At 39.2% G+C, this 17,981-nt stretch overlaps 1 protein-coding gene across 2 annotated transcripts in view; it reads right to left on the minus strand.

Moving 5' to 3' along the window:
- Positions 1 to 14,986, minus strand: part of LOC144001074 (phosphofurin acidic cluster sorting protein 2) — a 43,279-nt gene extending 28,293 nt beyond the window's left edge. The window contains exon 1 of one of the 2 annotated variants that reach the window (XM_077495048.1): positions 14,638 to 14,986. In XM_077495048.1, the coding sequence (XP_077351174.1) occupies positions 14,638 to 14,849 (212 nt within the window). In that variant the 5' untranslated portion in view covers positions 14,850 to 14,986. The remainder of the gene's footprint in view (positions 1 to 14,637) is intronic. The other variant, XM_077495049.1, reaches the window with a different exon arrangement.
- Between the last annotated feature and the right edge of the window lie 2,995 nt (positions 14,987 to 17,981).

Here is a 17,981-nt window from a genome sequence, read left to right on the forward strand (position 1 = left end):
CATGCCAAAGTGATGCTATATTAGGGATTGATCAGATGGCCAAACATAGCACAAAGTTTTAAAGAGTAAGCACTCATTATTTCGAAAATATGCTAGACAGCATTGATCCTGATATATGGAATTTATTATTTATTTATTTTTTGCGACATAATAAATGAATACAAGAAGGGTCAAACCACATTCTAATTCTTTCCTTTGGAGCAAGTGAACAGCTCCCTAGCCAGGTTTGCTGAACTTCCTCATGACCTACTTTTCCCATCATCACTCCCGTTACATGAAATTATGATCAGTCAAAGGTGAGTAAGAAAGACAAAGCAAACACCCAGCTATGCAGACACCCACTACCATTGAGAGCCGCTCGGCAACACAACCATTTCACTCTACAAACTCCCCGCTAGGCAAGTGTGATACAGGAAGGCGTTGGGAAAACGATAGCTAGCGAAAGATATGACGTCTCGGGTGGTGTATGGAGGAACTATGTGTAAGTGTGAATATGAACGTGTGAATGTTCATCCTGTTACTTCACTCTTGTTACCTCCAAGTTGCATTTACAACGACAGGAAAAGAATGTGCCTATTAAACATGCATGTGTCATGCTCTCTCTACTTCAGTGATTTTTCATGTTAGGTTCAATGAATTACAACCATCTCACTGTCAGGATGCATGATCATTAAACACAGTTTCTGAACATTACAAAAAATTAAATAAAATCTCAGGACGCTGTGTGTACGTGCGTGTGCATAAACCCGTGGCGTACCAAAGGCAAATCTGTTTGGGTTTGGACTAATCAAATGTTATACCTTGTAGAATGCGACTCGCCTTATGGTGAGGATGAGTCACCAGCAACTCGGTGCTATGTCAGGAGGGGGAGGGGAAGACAGAAAACAGGACGGATGGTTCAACAACATTTCTCGCGTCACAGCTCGCATTCTCTCTCTAACTCTCTCTGACTGGGATTCACGTAATTAAAAACGCTGCAGGCACTGAATGGGTCAAATCACCATACAGTGCTTTTTTTTTTTTTTTTTTTTTAAATCATGTGTCAGAGGTGTTATATGCACTCAGTCGACCACTGGGTTGTGTTGAAAGTGTTAAGTCGAAGCCATCTGGCCGCGTCCGGTTCCAGCAAGTGTGTTCCGATCCAGCGCCAGTTCACTTCGCCACCCAAACAAGTGACAGCAGTGACAGACCAGGTGCCGCTCAACATCACTTAACTATGTGTTTAAATAGCACGATTGCCTTTTATATAATCATTTCATGCAAGGAAAATAATAATGCTACTGCCCACACCACAGCATATAAACAGAAAGAGAACAGCTGAAAAGACTGTAATTGACCGCTGTCATGAAATGTGAGAATGTGGGACGATGACTTCAGTGAGAATAACATTTGTATGTAGCTAGCAGTTTCACTCTACTTAACCACGTTTCATTTCCCCCAAACTCATGCAAACATACTGACTGTAGTTTTACCAAAACATTATACACTTCCCATCCTGGCATTATTAAGTTCTGTAAGAACAAGCAATAAGATATACAGATGTTAGGAATCTCTGTAAAATGAGGCTTCAAACCCAATATGTAGTTTTGTTAAAACATTAAACTACACAGTAATTTTATTCTCCATTATTACCACAGTTGTGTTAACATCACTTACCAAACAGAAAGTAAACAGTAATATCAATACTGAAAATGTATGAGTGGTTGGGAGGATCTAACACCGAGCTACAGTTCGTTAAACACGAGGTGCCAAACAAAGATAAGAGATACAACCTTCTCTGTTTGCCAGTTGATAATCGCTTACAGGGAAAACCCCTTTTTGCTTGCTTTTCTATTTGCACTGAGTTCATCTAAGATCTTATTGGGTCATCTGTTGTTGATTAAGATTATTGATGTTCTCGTCCCATTATTAGTGTTTGGGTGATTGTTGTCATCATAATATACAGTATATATACAGTCATAAAGCACCTTATCGTATGACGAATAAAATATTTCTGTATTATAGTTTTGGTTTTATTTTTAATGGACACTTGTTGATTGATAAACATCGGGGACTGTTAATAATTACACATAAATGGGAGTTACACATTAGTACTTCAGTTGAGTCGACTGCCATGCCAATATTCATCAACAGCCATGATACTATGATAGCCATCTAATGGGTAAAATAAAAACTTAATTGGGACTGTCTTGGGTGGGACCAGTTCTCATTTGCTCATTTACACTCCAACCAGCCACAAAATGTAATTAATCTACTGTACTATATAATTAGACAACCAAAAGCTAGGGTAAAATGCATGATGCCAGATTTGTTGACTAGTGATGGTGCCAAATAGGTGCCGAAGTACTCTGAGCTAATAGCTTTAGCTTACATGGCATCACTTACAGCGGCATGGGTAGAGCTGCTCTAGCTAAGCCCATTAGAATGACTGTACCATTCATTGTATCATTAACAACTGTTGACTTTTTTGGATTGTAGAATGGAGCCACACCATTACAATATAAAGCAGTTTCCTCCTAAGAATACTATAATCATTTTCAAAAATATTGATACTTAGTAGTTGAACACAGTAATGTCAATGTATGTGCTAAATAGGGGTGTGAATTGCCTAGTACCTGACGATTTGATTCGTATCCCGATTCACAGGTCACGATTCGATTCGTATCCCGATTCACAGGTCACGATTCGATTCGATACTGATTAATCCCGATACGAATTTATAAGTCGATTGTTGCGATTTTTTTTCATTCAAATTTAGAAAATACTAATCAGTAAGCTTGTAGAGTGTAAGATTTATATGAAAATGTATTATTTATTTATCTGAAATTTCAGTCTTATAGAGGTTGTAATTTGTTTCATGTTTGAACAGCATTGAAATAAAATATTAAGGCTTAATGTTCCGTTCATATAACATTCTTCCATGCTTAAGGTGTGAATCCTAAAAAAAAAAAAAAAAAAAAAAAAAAAAAAAAAAAAAATCGATTTTGCCGATTATTGAATCGATTCGAGAATCGCGCGATGTAGTATCGCGATATATCGCCGAATCGATTTTTTTTTTTAAACACCCCTAGTGCTAAACATTGTTTAAAACTACAGTTTTGAATGTATGTGTTTAAACAATTAAAAATAATGGCAATTTTTATTTATTTATTTTTTTTAGATGAGTAGTTTAATACATTGCTGCTGCAATATTTATTCTCATATGCACCTTGAAAAGATCATCATTATTTGTCAGATATCGTTAGTTGGAAAAGGAAATGAAGGGCTACCTCTGCAGTCTCTGTGTACATAGGAGATGGCCGAGCTTATCTGGTAATTCATTTCAACAACCACGGTCAAATATTTGTTTTTGATAAGTTGTCTGTAATGGACAGTTATACAGCAAAATACAATATATATTGTATTTGTATTATAATGAAGCTAATATTAGCTTCATTATAGAAATTACACAAAGGCTTCTGATGGCTAAGTATGAATCTTTCAAAATGTTTACAATTCCATGTTGCCTTCAAAATTAGCCCATCATAAAATAAATTTAGGATATTGCTATATTGCGTGTCACACAGTGTTGATGAAGCAATGACGGAAGAATAAACCAGATAGACTGAGGCTGTCACTGGGAAAAGCCCACAGACAAACATTATCTTTTGAGCAAACAATCCGCGTTAGTCCCTTTATGAGTTTTTGCTAGCTTTGTTGAATGCAGGTCCTTAACATTTTTTTTTTCTTGCACCAAACACCAATTTTAGTTGATTGCTTGCTTTGAGTTTTAGTATGTTGACACACAACATATAATGGATGTATAAACTCTTCACACCTTTGTTCAAACACCAGGTTTTAGTAATGTAAGAAAACTTGACCACGATAAACAATTTCATAACTTTTTCTACTTTTAATATGGTTTAGCACAATTGGGAAACAAAAAGCTGAAATATTTTAAGATACAAAATAAAAACCGTACAATATGATGATTGCATAAATATGAACAGAACACAAACGTTTATTGTAGTTGCACATCAGACCTGCCCTACAATCACAAGAAATTTTGGACCATTCCTCTTTCAGTTCAGCAAAATTCTTGGACTGCCTGATGTGAATCGTTACTCTAAAGATCTTGCCACAGCTTCTCAATCAGGTTGCAGTTAGAAGTCTGGGCCAAGAGGTATTTCGAAATTGTTTGATTACAGAGCGTTACTTCACCGCATCACTCAACCAACAGGGTATATCCTTCCCTCATAAAACATCCTTCCAAGATGTGCAGTAGAGCCCTTGTGGTTACTAATGCAACACTATTTCTGGACCTCTTAAGTGATAGCGGCATTCTCAAGTAACGTGATGATAGAAGTCCTGTTTAGTTGAAGTGACTACAAAGATACTGCTGCTGGTCTGCCCCTAGAAAAAACCTTGCAATAGTGGTGCACATAAATGTAGCCCTCAAACTGAACAAATGACTTAGCTGCCTAAACAAAAACACACTTTTGTATTTATTTTCCCCTGGTCAGCACTCTGCTTGATGTTTTTCCAGCTCCATGCCTTCGCATCACTGCACGGCAATTGTCAGAGGCACAAAGCAGGGGGAATGGAGGATGGAGAGAGTGATTTAAAGGAGGGATGAATGAAAAAGTGAATGTTTGGTATGCACTGGAGGTTAGAAAGGGGAAACAAATCTTTCAATGTACTATTGCTCCTCGACTTTGTGTGAAACACATATGGCCTTATTCTTTTATTAAAACAAGTGGAAGAAAGCCGTAGTACTTTGTTCTTTCATAACAATTTCATACGATTGGTTGCATAATTCAGCCCTGAATAAATTGTGTGCTGCTCTGAAAGCCACTTTTGAATATTTTATTATTTTACAAGAAAAACGGAGGAAAGTCTAACCACTGTGAGGATGAGATTTCCTCCTCAGATAACACTTCATGGTCATTTTTACTGCTTTGCATTCTGTTCTTAATTCTTACCATTCAAGGTACAATGCTAAATACATACCTACTACAGATAGACTGCAAATCCATTCACATGAAACAAGCAAATCAAAACTAACTATGTGAAACATTTGAGCAACATTAAATTCACAACAAATGTGGAAGAATTGGAAATCACAAACTATCATGGCCCAAACATCTCGAATATAGAGAAAGCAATTCAAGCGCGGCAGCTCTGCATTATCAGTGATAAAGAATGATTCATAGATGTGTTTTAACAAGTTCAAACAGGAGCATGCATGCACTGAAAGAGCTTAACTTGTATTTAGGTTTGCACGCAACAGGCATTTGAGCCCCCAATATCTCGTTATGTGTCACAGATGGCCATATGCCGTTTGGGCTTTAATACCACAAAAGAAACCTTCTTGAACCTGCAGTATAAATAGGGGAAAGAGGCCATGTCAAGTGTATACACAACAGAACATGAGCATTAGTTTTCTGGTGCTGTAAAATTGTCAACAAACATATTCCAGTAGGGAAAGAAATGTGTGCTGGGGGCTTGAAAGTTGCAGGTGAGCATGTAGTGAGGATAGGAATAAATACAATACAATTGGTTGATTTGTTGACAATTACGGTACGACAGCAGTGTGGAAGAACAATAACATGATCACAGCAAATGCCTACAATAACACAGAACCAAGTTATGGCACTAACTGTAGGGAGCATTAAAGTTCTTGATACAACACTGTATGTTAAGCAGGTATTCAGAACAGTCAGACAGCGAGTGTCATCACAAGAACACTCAACTGCTGAAAAACAAGAACAAGATTTTTGTTGTTTCAGAGTACTTAATGTACTAAAGATAATGAACAAAAAGACCTGACAAAAAAAATTACTACCAAACTCAGCCAAAACTAGTTTGCATAAAATCCCTTTTCAACCCCACATCTCCCAAAAATTATTCAACTTCCTGTGGTCTTGTAGACACGGAACATCCAGTGTCACCTTCACTCTCACATACTTTTACACAGCACGAGCTAACATCTGTTTCACAAACTCAGTTTTATTGAACGCTGCTTGCAAATGACCAGCCTATCAGCATCTGATACTGTAACACAGCAACAGTCACATTGCCAACACATCATCTCGTGCCACACTCGACTTTATGCTCAATCCGACTCTTACTGTTAAACTAAGGTAACAATTGGATTACATGTGGGTTGACTGCATGGTCATGCCTGGGGAGTGAGGCACAAGGACAAAGTCATAAAAAAAGGAAACTGTTCACCATTTGAAATGCAAAGAGAAATTGATTAGTAGAATAGTCAGGCAAGCAAACAAACAATTGTTTGTAATTTAATTGCTTGATACAGATGCTCAAAATTTCTCAGTTTTTGATTTAGATCCATACTTCTCCAAATCATAAATTTAAGAGTTGGCTCTACTTCGTTTTGGGATCTGACTAATAATAGGAATAAAAAGAAAACAAAAGTTAAATGATTGGGATAAAGATGTGTGATTTCTGAGATTGCAAGAGAATAATTCCCAATTGTGTCATTGTAATAAGTCAAGAGGCTCCCTAGAACTGTGGCAGAATCAGACTTTTAAAGGATTATTAGCACATTTGACGTAATTCTGAATAGTATTTGTTTACTAGAATTCAGATTTGACAATTTAAGCCTTTGATTTCTCCAAAACATCCATTTGGAAAAAATAACTCCATTGACCACTAGCATACCCTTTAACAGACGCTGACCTGTTTTAATGCTTTTTCCTAAAAGATTAATTTTTTTTTTCCCTAATAAGAAGCACCATGGATGATTTTGTTCCTGCTTGTGAGAGAGAAATAAATCACAAAACTCACTTTAAAAAAAGCAACCTGTTAATTCTTAACACGTGCTGATCGAAGAAGAAGAAGAAGAAGAAGAAGAAGAAGAAGAAGAAGAAGAAGAAGAAGAAGAAGAAGAAGAAGAAGAAGAAGAAGAAGAAGAAGAAGAAGAAGAAGAAGAAGAAGAAGAAGAAGAAGAAGAAGAAGAAGAAGAAGAAGAAGAAGAAGAAGGTGAAGGTGAAGGTGAACAGTAACAGTATGACTTGGTCACACACAACAAATCAAATGAACAATACCCTGCAAAGGTTAAGTGGACTTCTTGTCAACTCTTTACCCTGATGTCTGATGACAATTTTAACAAGCCATAGTGTGTTCAGTGACCTGAAAGATATTACCAGGAACTCAGTAGGCATTTGTCATCCTTTGTTTCTACTTTGCAGGGATAAACAACACTTTTGTTCAAACCTGAAGAGCAACTTATGACGTCAGCAGCCCTATGTTTCTAGTGACCATACAAGACATGAGCACGCAAAACATGTTTACAGCCCAAATCACAAGAGACGTCAGACCACAGGCTTGTGCTACAAAGCAAAATATTGTGGCTTACAGTCCACTTTAGGTTGAATTTGGCATGACTGTGTTCTAAAAAGGAACATACTAACTTAACCTAGAGAAGGTTAAAATACATCCAGAGCAGCTAAAAACTATATGCTGGGTTGTAAAGAGTAACAGTGATCTTATTCGAGTTTAATTTACGGCAATTCCGCTTGAAAAATAAAGCAAGTGGACATCAGGACATGTGTTGGTAGCAATAATTCAGACACTGTGATATTTGATTTGTGATGTGAGTGACACACAATAACATCTTTAATTGATGTCTCCACGAAATGATAACGATCAACAAACATCTAATTTCTTATGTTCTCGTTGACTCCTCGATAGGATCTCAGGTAGGGAGGCGCTAACTTGTGAACAGAGAAGCAAACAGCTTGCAAATTAGCCTCAATATATGGCAGGTAATTTAAGCATTCCTCAGGTTGGTCAATTTTAATAGAAAAACTAAGAATTTCTTGGTAACACTATAATATTCATAATACTGTAACTTCAAACACGTTTTAACTGCACATGAAGTACTTCTCTCAAATAAAAATGAAAATCCTATTAGTCATCTAAGCAGAAGAAGACAGTGGTTGACTTTTTCAGACCTCTAACCCCGGGTTTTCACTGGATGCGGTTGCGGTGCGGTTGCGGTGCGGTTGCGGTGCGGTTGCGGTGCGTTGCGTCTTGACTGCGTGCTCCGGACAGGTCAATTTTTTTGTCAATCCACACCGGCTCCGCACAGCTGCGGTCCGGCAGCTCCGTCGCCGCCCACTTCCCAACGTGTCTCGCGGGACCGCGCGCGCGCGATCATGTGGCATTTCACAACGACAAACATACAGAAAGTCTGTGCTCAACAGAGAAGCAGAAAGAGAGGTGGACTTCTTTTGATTTAACCTTTTCTTCTTCTTCTGCTATGAGATTCCATGCAGCATCCTTTTTTTGGTTGTCCTTATAAAAAGAATGTGCCGTGTCATATATTATTTTGTGGTTTTCCACCTCCAATATAAACCTCTCCTCGTCCATGTTCGCTGGTGTCTAAACCGTGAATGAGCACATGGCCCGGCGACGCCCACGTCACGTTTTGCTGAAAAGCTTGCGAAATAGGAGCTGGCGAGTGTTTTATTCTGAAAGGTAACCGGAAATTTATTTTGAAACTGCGTCGGTCTTCCTGTCCCGCTCGATGTGTTTTGTGCTAGATGGCCATTTGCCGGAGGCCTACCGCTGCGGCGTCCGGCAAAAATAGAAAATAGGTCTATCCTTGCGGAAGGCCTGCGGCACGCCGCAGCTGAGACGCAGTCGACACGCAACGCACCCGCAAGCGGTGTAAACTGCACCATTCGAATGAATGGAATCTAATTGCTTGCGTCGCCGGACCGCACCGCAACCGCACCGCAACCGCACCGCAACCGCATCCGGTGAAAACCCGGGGTCAGGAGGGAGGTGAGACTAGTGGGGAAAAAATTGCTCAGGGATCGGCTCTGTATCCCTACGTATTATATTACCTTAGGCCACAAATGTACACCAAGTAAACAAATTTTTGAATACACTGCGACAAAATAATAATAATAATAATAATAATAATAATAATTTCAGTATGTGCACTTTTTGCGGCACTTCTGTTTGGCGGCATGCTGTGAAATTTTTGTTACAGTGCCTTGGCTCAATATAAATTGAGAAACACTGAGATTGAGGAAGAAAGGTGGAACACAGTACAACAGCGTTTTGGGCTAACTGATATATAGAATTTAAACCGAAACACAGTTCAGACTGCTTAATCTGGGATTAGACAAGCAGGCGGCCCATCTTCAGTGCTGTTTGAGAGTTGACACACTAAATAATGATGTGTCCTTAACCAGATTCTAACGGACTGAACGGCACACAGACGAACCAAACGGTTTGGACGGTTGTCAAAAGCCGTTCCACCCACACTGTCCATGTAACCCAGTCCAGCAAGGTATTTATTATACAGTCAATTCTGGTAGACTGCAAAATATCTCTTATGCCACAATGACAAAGCTTGTTTTCAGATGGTCTGTCAGGTGCTTTCATTCATCCACATCAGAGTTGTATCTGAAAGAATAGTCCATGTGTTGTTGCTGGCACATCCAACTCAGGAAATGCCTCTATGGGAGAGGTGGGAAATAAGTAGAGCAAGAACAAGGCAGAGAGTAAAACAGTTTAAAGACAGATCAGATTCGCCCTGAGTCTAGGTTGTTTACTGACTGCAACACAAAACTGGATAAAACTTAATTTGCAAAGAACCCATTATCCTTCCAACAAAGATCTGAACTTTATCCCATTCTGACATCCAGGCAGGTGTGGGGGTAAGGGTATATTTGGGTCCTTTCCCTTCATGATGAATTCAAGAGAAGCAGCCTGCCTGTTCTCAAGAACTGGAACAGATCTGAAATGTTTGGTGGGCAATCCACAGCTTCAATCCTGGCCCACCTCCCAGGGTGCAGGTTTTTGGTCAACAATGGAACGTGCCCCAAGGAAATTCCTCCTTCTCCAGGAAGGCAGAGGAAGGGAACCAAGTGGATTTTGACACATTTCAGGCTGTGGGAGTGAGCGTGAAAATGGGAAGAGTCAGGGTGCAGATTGGTCCACCCTTAAAGATCGTGTGAACAGTACACCATGGTGAAACAAGAAGTCCAGTTGATTTCAACATCTGATTTTCAGGACGAAATGAAGAAGATGAAGAAGAACTTTTTTTTTTTTCATGTACACACAAACGGAATTTGAACTGCATTTTACCCATCACAGCAAACAAGTAGTTTGGGGTATTGCTGTCTGCGCGGCCATGTGTCTGAAGGCGTTTGAACCAGGGTCTCACCAGTGGCAGATGGAAATCTTAACCACTTGGCCATAGCTGCTCTAAGTATAGCAGTTGATTAACCCCCAAACCGAGCTGATGAAATTTATATCTCTATATTTGCATCTACTGTATTTAGAGGGCAAGAAGATAAATTCCTCACACACCAAAATGGAGTTCTTGCTACATAGTGATGTGATCCAAACTATTGTGATGCAACTGCCATTTGTGTCTGTATCCCCACTGTAAAAGGCCACTTGAGATAGCTGATGGGGGGTGTTTATGCTTTAGGAAGCAGAGGATTACGCTGTCAGTGTCTGTATGCCCCATTTGATTACAATCGCTTCTTTTCCTGTTATGAAATTAAATTACTGCAGCAACCCCGCACTAAAAGACACAATGGGCAAAGCTGAGGAGGATGCAAGGCGTGAATGGACAAAATAAGATTATGACATTTCTTCGGCAGTGTTGTTTTAGTAGCATGTCGATGTCATTGTTTTCTTGAAGTGGTATGGAGACGTGTGACGTTACAGTGGCTTATAACTAGATTTACAATTTAGGAACAGTCCCTACATATAAGTATATATTAAGCAGCACTTTACATGCAAAGGGCTCTCTATATTGCATCTCCTTATATGGGATCCACCTCAGACGCAACACTAGATAAACTCTTCATTTAATTCTTATTTAGGCTAATAATATTATTATTTGAATTATTATACGACTACTACAAAGCAGAACTAATGTGCTTGTTTATAGTCAACAAACCACCTTTTGATAGATTATACAGGAATGGGGCAGAAGAAATTAGGTGACATGTATACTTATTTATGACAAGTAATGACAGAAAGGGACCCAGAACAAAGAATGCCTGGTCCCTACAGATAACATCAGCTGAAAATTGACAGGATTTTGTTGTGGTCTGCAGGCCAACCATGAAGTTGTTTCATTTATTTTATTTTATTTTATTTATTTATTTATTTTCTGTGGTGGTGGTGGGCGGGGGTTGTTTGGGGGTTTCTTTGGGGGGATTTTTCAAAGTCTGTATTTTACATAAGTTTGAAACAGTGATGCAACCCCTTTATATAATTTGATTTTCTATTTTCAAGAGACATTTTAAAGCACTTGTCTTGAACTTCTAAAGACTACTTCTCTTACTATAATTAACCATTCCATCTAAATGAAACAGTTTATTAACTCAAACAGCAATAGATTTATACACTTACACTGTCATGACATACAGTACAAAAAAAGGCCTGGCCCTGTTTCTGCCACAAAAAAATGTAACATTTTCAAGTTCTTATACTCTTCTTATCTAGACATTCATTGTTATGGTTTGTGCAGGTTTTAGAATTCATGATGGTGGTTTAAATTCAGAAAGTTTGTCAGACGTTTAGGTTTCTGAAAATGCTAAGTGAATTTCGAATTGTGTTTTCATTGTACATGTTCCATTCTATTGACAAACTGTTGAGGAAAAAGGCATTTGAACATGGACTGGATCGGGAAATTTAACTCCCAGTTTGCAAAATCAATGTTCAATTAGTGCTTCTTTGAATGTTTGAACAATCTAGTCGTGCCACTGTGAATTATATTGTTTGTTTGTTTTCCACTTAGGATCCTCATTGCTGTCGAATAAAACCTGCAATTCTTTCAAAGCACAAGAAAAAGAAGCATTCCAGGAATTAATCTCCTCATTATAATGAACAACATTTCCCCCTTATCCATCCTTGGTTGCTCAGCAACACCCAACAGTCAGCTATTTGTTGAGTAAAAAAAAAAAATGAAAAAATAGAGAACACGCTGGGTTCTACCTTGACCACAGAGCTTTTGTTACAAGTTTACAACAACTGTATGTAAAATGAAAAACTATTTTTTTTTTAAATAGCCAACAGCAACAACAGTTGCACGGTTGTACCACATTGTATCAGAAGTGATTAAGGTGAAGACCAAGAATTAAAAAAATAATAATAATAATAATCTTCCAAGAATAGAACTGTCACAACGTAAGACAAACAAAAACATAAATCAAACACACATGTGACTATTTAAAGATTCAAGGAGATGCGTGCTAAGGTCTAAGAAAGATATTAAAATGTAAACATGAACTACAGATTAGGAGGAGGTGTGACAGTACTGGTAACCCACTCTATGGTCAGTAGTCAGAACCTCTATTTTTGGGCCAAAGTTGAGTATGTTTTCCTTTTTGGTAAGTGTTTTGTGCATAAAGAGAATAACTTTTTTGCTGACAGGCAAAAATGCACCACATCATGAATCATATGATTTAGGAATGACCTTTGCCAAACCCCTGAGATTGACCCACCAAACCTCTGGGTTTGATCGAACCCAGGTTAAGAACCACTGTCCTATATCAATGTGTTAATTCACAGATGAAACAACATGCTTAAATAAAAAACTGAAATACATGTAAACCAGTTAACAGTGGCCAATGACAACACAAAAGAGGAAACAATAATCACTAAATACAGATCCACCATTGGTTTGTATACTTCACTGATCAGGGTATTGTGATGATGTCAAGCTTGGGCTGATGGATTATACTGGATGAGTTTGTTTACGATGCAATTTCATTGGCAGAAATGTGTATCACATTACAATTGCATTGCCTGATTCTGATCTGAAGATATCCGATTCCATTCGAGCCTTTTAACACTGCCGTTACACATATCAGAAGTGTCACTAGAGCTATGTACTTTAGTATACCGGTAAAGAGTAGCAGTAGTAGTAATAATATTTTGCCTACATGGGAAGAAGTCTGGCATGTCAGTAAATTGATTCAATTACACACACGTCATACACACACACATTTTACCAAGCAGATGCTACTGAAAATAACATGCAGTGATAATCATAATTACTAATGACTAGCATGAAAATGGCCTGACAAGCTTGCAGCACATTTTAATTCTTAATGTTTTCTCTACGTGACTGTCAAGCTTTGAAGGGTGAGTAGTTTATTTTATTCTTGTTCTGTTATACAGTGCCATTAAAAAGTGTGTGCGGAATTTTTCTAAAATTATTTTCTTTTTTGGACATACCTTTAATGCTTAAGATCATGACAAATCGACTAACTACATTATTTGCAAAAGGCGAAATAATTTTAAAATGAGGACATTCTGGATGTCAAGGAATGTTTGAGTGCGTTTACTTGAAGTGTAAAAAAATAATAATAATAAGGATCTGGATAATGATCAAAAGTACATTTTACCACACGAATTACAGCTAAACACTAGTAACAACAGCACAATGGTTTTATTCGAAATGTTAATCAAGAAACACACACCACCTCTTCCGTAAAGGAAAGAAAGATAATGTGACCTAAAAGAGAAAACAATGTTCATTCATATACAGTATTCTTAACCGCTCTTTTGTTTTACGTCATCTCTCATCTGCTCATGTGAAACTCGTCAACTCCGCAGTAAATAATTCATGCTGTTCACATGTTGTGACTCCATTCACACTTGCTTGCATACTCATGCAGGCGGCAGTCAAACACGCATGCACGCACGCACATCCAGAGTGGAGGAAGCCCTCCCCTTGCAAGCCCACTTTCCCCCCAGTGAGTAGAACAGATCTAGGTCAAAGCTGATTAATGTACCCTCAGCTCCCCAGAGAGGCTTCTGGTCAGGTGGCAGCAGTGTGCCTGCTCACCGGCGATGCATACTAATGCACGCACAGGTCTGCTTGAAGATAAATCGTATAGTGAGGCTGGCATCATGACAAGTGTGTCGGTTAATGTGCATAAAACAATTCTTGTGCCAGAGGCCGTGAAAACATACCGAGTATGCGTTAACGCTTGCGCTTGACGAGTTAAGGCACGAGAGCATGGGTAGGCGTAAACGTACAAAAACAAGACGAGGTCCGATTTGTTTACAAGGTTCACGGCACCGTGCAGCTTCGAAATGACAATATGGGACAAACAGCACCCGTATCATCGTGCATCTGGAATGTTGATGTCAATTAACCCGAACTCTGATTTAAATGTACCCAAAATGTTTGAACAGATTTGCAGCCATCTGTCAATCTGACGATTTACTGCAATAGCCGTTAGAGAAACTAGTTAGCGCAACTTTGCTAGCTAGTTATTACCATAACAGTGGTAAAATACACAATAACAACAACAAAAAACAAACACAAAAAAACAAGCAGTCAACACTCATTATGGTATTGACAAGCATGAAGCTCAATGTTTCTACGAATCTGGCACTCTGAAGCATTTGCCGTTATTATGATAATACGCGGTTCTTTAACACATACTGCGAACTCTTAACACCACTAATGAATGCTTGTAGCTTTAGCATTAGCCATCTCGCTAGTTAGCTTCAGTTAGCCAACCCAGTAAAGCAGAAATGCATGGCAGCTCGTTCGCATTGCTTCACGTTATCCAGTGAGGTCGTTGTTTATCCAACAGAATCGACCATAAACGGCAAAACAAAATGGAATGTCAACGTTACCTCGGGACGCAGTTCGGTGATGATCGGTCTATCTCCCAGGTTGCAAAGAGGTTCATGGGGACAGGCATGCCGCCGGAGCCCGAGCCCAGCACGACAGCCCCGGCGAGGGCTCCGGCAGGGAGCGTCGACGGCGCCGGTACACAACCGGCATTGCTGTTCGGGCTCAGGAACGCGGCCCGGGAGCCTCCTCTCTCAACAGCCGCCGCCATCATCACCTCCACTGCCGAGGGAGCAACACTAGCTGTGTCGGACGTAAGCGGGAGCCCGTGTAGTGCGCGCTGCCTGCCCAGCTCCTCCAGACTCCCGACTACCCGAGTCCTCTACTGCCAGTGGCCGAGACGCGGAGAGTCGGGGCGGGGCATACCAACACAGGCGGGAGGGGGCAGCACCTCCTTGCCTTGGGAATGTGTAAAATTATCCACATCAAAACAAACACTTGTTCGTTTTATATGCAAAACGAAGCCCACGAAAGCCATTAGACAGACCACTTGAATATTTAATGATAAACACTGCAAGCGCATTGGAGAAAAAAATAGTGTACATTGGGCGTGGAGCTAAATGTCGATATCACGGTGATATTAAGTTCTCCTGCAAGATAGCCAAATTTCAACATTTGAGGTTTTGACTCCCCACCAAAACCCAAATTGAAACCTTGAAACAACTAATATTAATTTCAGCCAGGGATCGGCAGGTCAGACTTTTTACAAAAAGCCAATATAAGTTCAACATTGCTCTGTATTTGCTCTGTCATAAGTATGGAACAATAGTCTGGCAAGCTACAGGAGCAGAGGAACAAATGAACATTTCAGATGAAAGATTAGGAGTGCTACAGTTTGCTTGAAAATTGGCTTAAGTGAGTGTGGAGTAACTGGGTGTGAGCTGTGGCTGATAGCAGCTTTTGAATGAATGTACATTATTTTACTGCTTGAGGGAATACAGCAATCGAAGAGCATCAGCGACTGTGTCTCCCTCGGCCATGTCCAACAATGGATGGAAGATAGACGACAAACCGCATAGTATACTCCAGGCTGGACCTCCCAATGGTCCAACCTTGTCAACCGAGGGCCGAGGCATTCTTCTTCATCACCACAGGAGCAACCCGATTGGAAAAGTCGGAACTCACTTGCCCTCTTACAGCAACCCTAAACCTAACCCTATCCTGACCAACCGCGAACAGTAAAACCAGGACCCGCATCTGCCTCCAGATCCTCTGTATAATCATACATGCGTCTATGAGTAGACTAAATTCATTCTTGCAGCCGTCATGTTTGGGCAGTAGTTTTGTATTCCCGTGGACCCTGTGTTTGGACCCCTTCTGGAGCCAGAGGTGTAAGGTGAACCTGGTTTGGACTTAGTCCTTGGACTTAGAGCTTAAACAGGCTGTGAGATCATCATCAGGATGTACACGACATGGCTCCCTCGATGCTTGATGAGGCCACCATCTGCCAAAAAAAAAGGGCATACAATTCCTGTCAACCTTGAGGACTTTGTCGCTGGTTTCACAAGTGAAGAGTCCAACTGTTAAATGTTTGAGTGTTTTTTGAACAATTGGCTGCAATTTAACCAGTAACTGAACAACAAAATAACCCAACAGGTATGGACTATATGCACAAATCACTTCCGCATTCGCCGGACCAACCTTCCGGTGCGGGGAGACTTCAGCAGAACGCACTGTCAATGTGATGTAGAACTCCAATCCTAAATTCTTAGACCACTCAAAAAGAACAGGGGCCACTCCTTGCTATAACGCTATGTCTATCAGAATTTTAAAACTAACTACTAATTAGGTCTCCCAGAGTCGTAATTTTGACGGCTTGAGCTCTGGTAATGACGTAATTGCTTAAAATGATTACTACACGGAAATACAGACCGTTTGAGTAGCTACGAAAGCTTTCTTTTTTTTTTTTTTTTTTTTTTAATGTAAATTATGTTCGCAATTCTCAAATCGATTCAATAAATTAAAATCGATTTTTAAACATCGATTTTTGATGGAAAAATATTCAATATAACGTCTTAATTAGGGTTGGGATTCTCACCTTAAGCATGGAAGAATGTTATATTAATGGAGCATTAAGACTTAATATTTTATTTCAATGCTGTTCAAACATGAAACAGATGACAACCTGTTTGTTAAATACAGTGGCTCACAGTTATAAGACTGAAATTTCAGATAAATAAATAATACATTTTCATACAAATCTTGCAGGGTACATGTATACGTTTATTGAATAATATTTTCTAAATTTGAATTAAAAAAAATTGCAACAATCGATTTATAAATTCGTATCGGGATTAATCGGTATCGAATCGTGATATGAATCGAATCGTCGGGCAATAGGCAATTCACACCCCTAATTCTGATCCATCAATTGATCAATACATTTCCTTTCTTTGATTAAAAATGACAGTCCTCTCCATCATCATGTTGTTTTAGTTTTGACATCATGTGATCAAACACAACACCTAACAATTGATCAAAACGTCTTAGCATTATGAAGCTTCAAACAGGATGCTGTCAAAGGGAAGTGGCCAATGTGCTAAGAATGTCATGCAGTGGTGTCATCAGCAAGTTGTAATAGAAATACAGAGAGGCTGGAAGGGTCCCAGAATGGCATAGAAGATGGAAATGTATTTTTTTTTTTTTTAGTTCTTGGTGTGCAACCAAAAATGCAATTCATGTAAATAGCATTATAAATTTCCAATTAAAACCCATGAAAGCTGATGTGTGTATGTAATAATGCTGCACTAAAAACACATTTGTTTTCTCAGTACAGCAGTGAACTGCCAAGACTTGTTTTTCTTTAGGTGTTGTGAAACTCAAACACTGACAAAAGTGAAACTTCAGTCGACGTGACATGACATGTTCTCGAGGGTTGGGTTTTTGAACAATCACATCAGGCAGTCTCTAACACTTAAGAAGGAGGAGGAAAATCACGTATTGCTAGGGTCTAAATCGCCTATAGGTATGAATATGATATGAATATAGCACCCGTGTTATATGAAACATGATGGATTTGTTAATTTTATATTGTACAGTACTGGATCTCGTTAGATTGTGCAGATGCACCTAAAACGACGTGTGGAGCTGCATAAAGATTGGTTTATATAATAAGGTGCCCTAGATATTAATGCTCGAGAGCCAGATATGTTGCTCTATCATTGAGGCCAGATTACAAAAAGAACCACCTGCTTTGTGAGTTATTATTAGATACAAATGTATGTTGATCTTAATGGTGACGTTCGTCAATAAATATGTGTAGTGCATTGCCACCAAGTGTTTGAAAACAGTATTGCCTCAGAAAAGTGTCCTGTGCAACCTTTTTCCATTACTGACCAATAGATGG

This window comes from Festucalex cinctus, chromosome 14 (assembly GCF_051991245.1).
Source record: "Festucalex cinctus isolate MCC-2025b chromosome 14, RoL_Fcin_1.0, whole genome shotgun sequence".
NCBI lineage: Eukaryota > Metazoa > Chordata > Actinopteri > Syngnathiformes > Syngnathidae > Festucalex > Festucalex cinctus.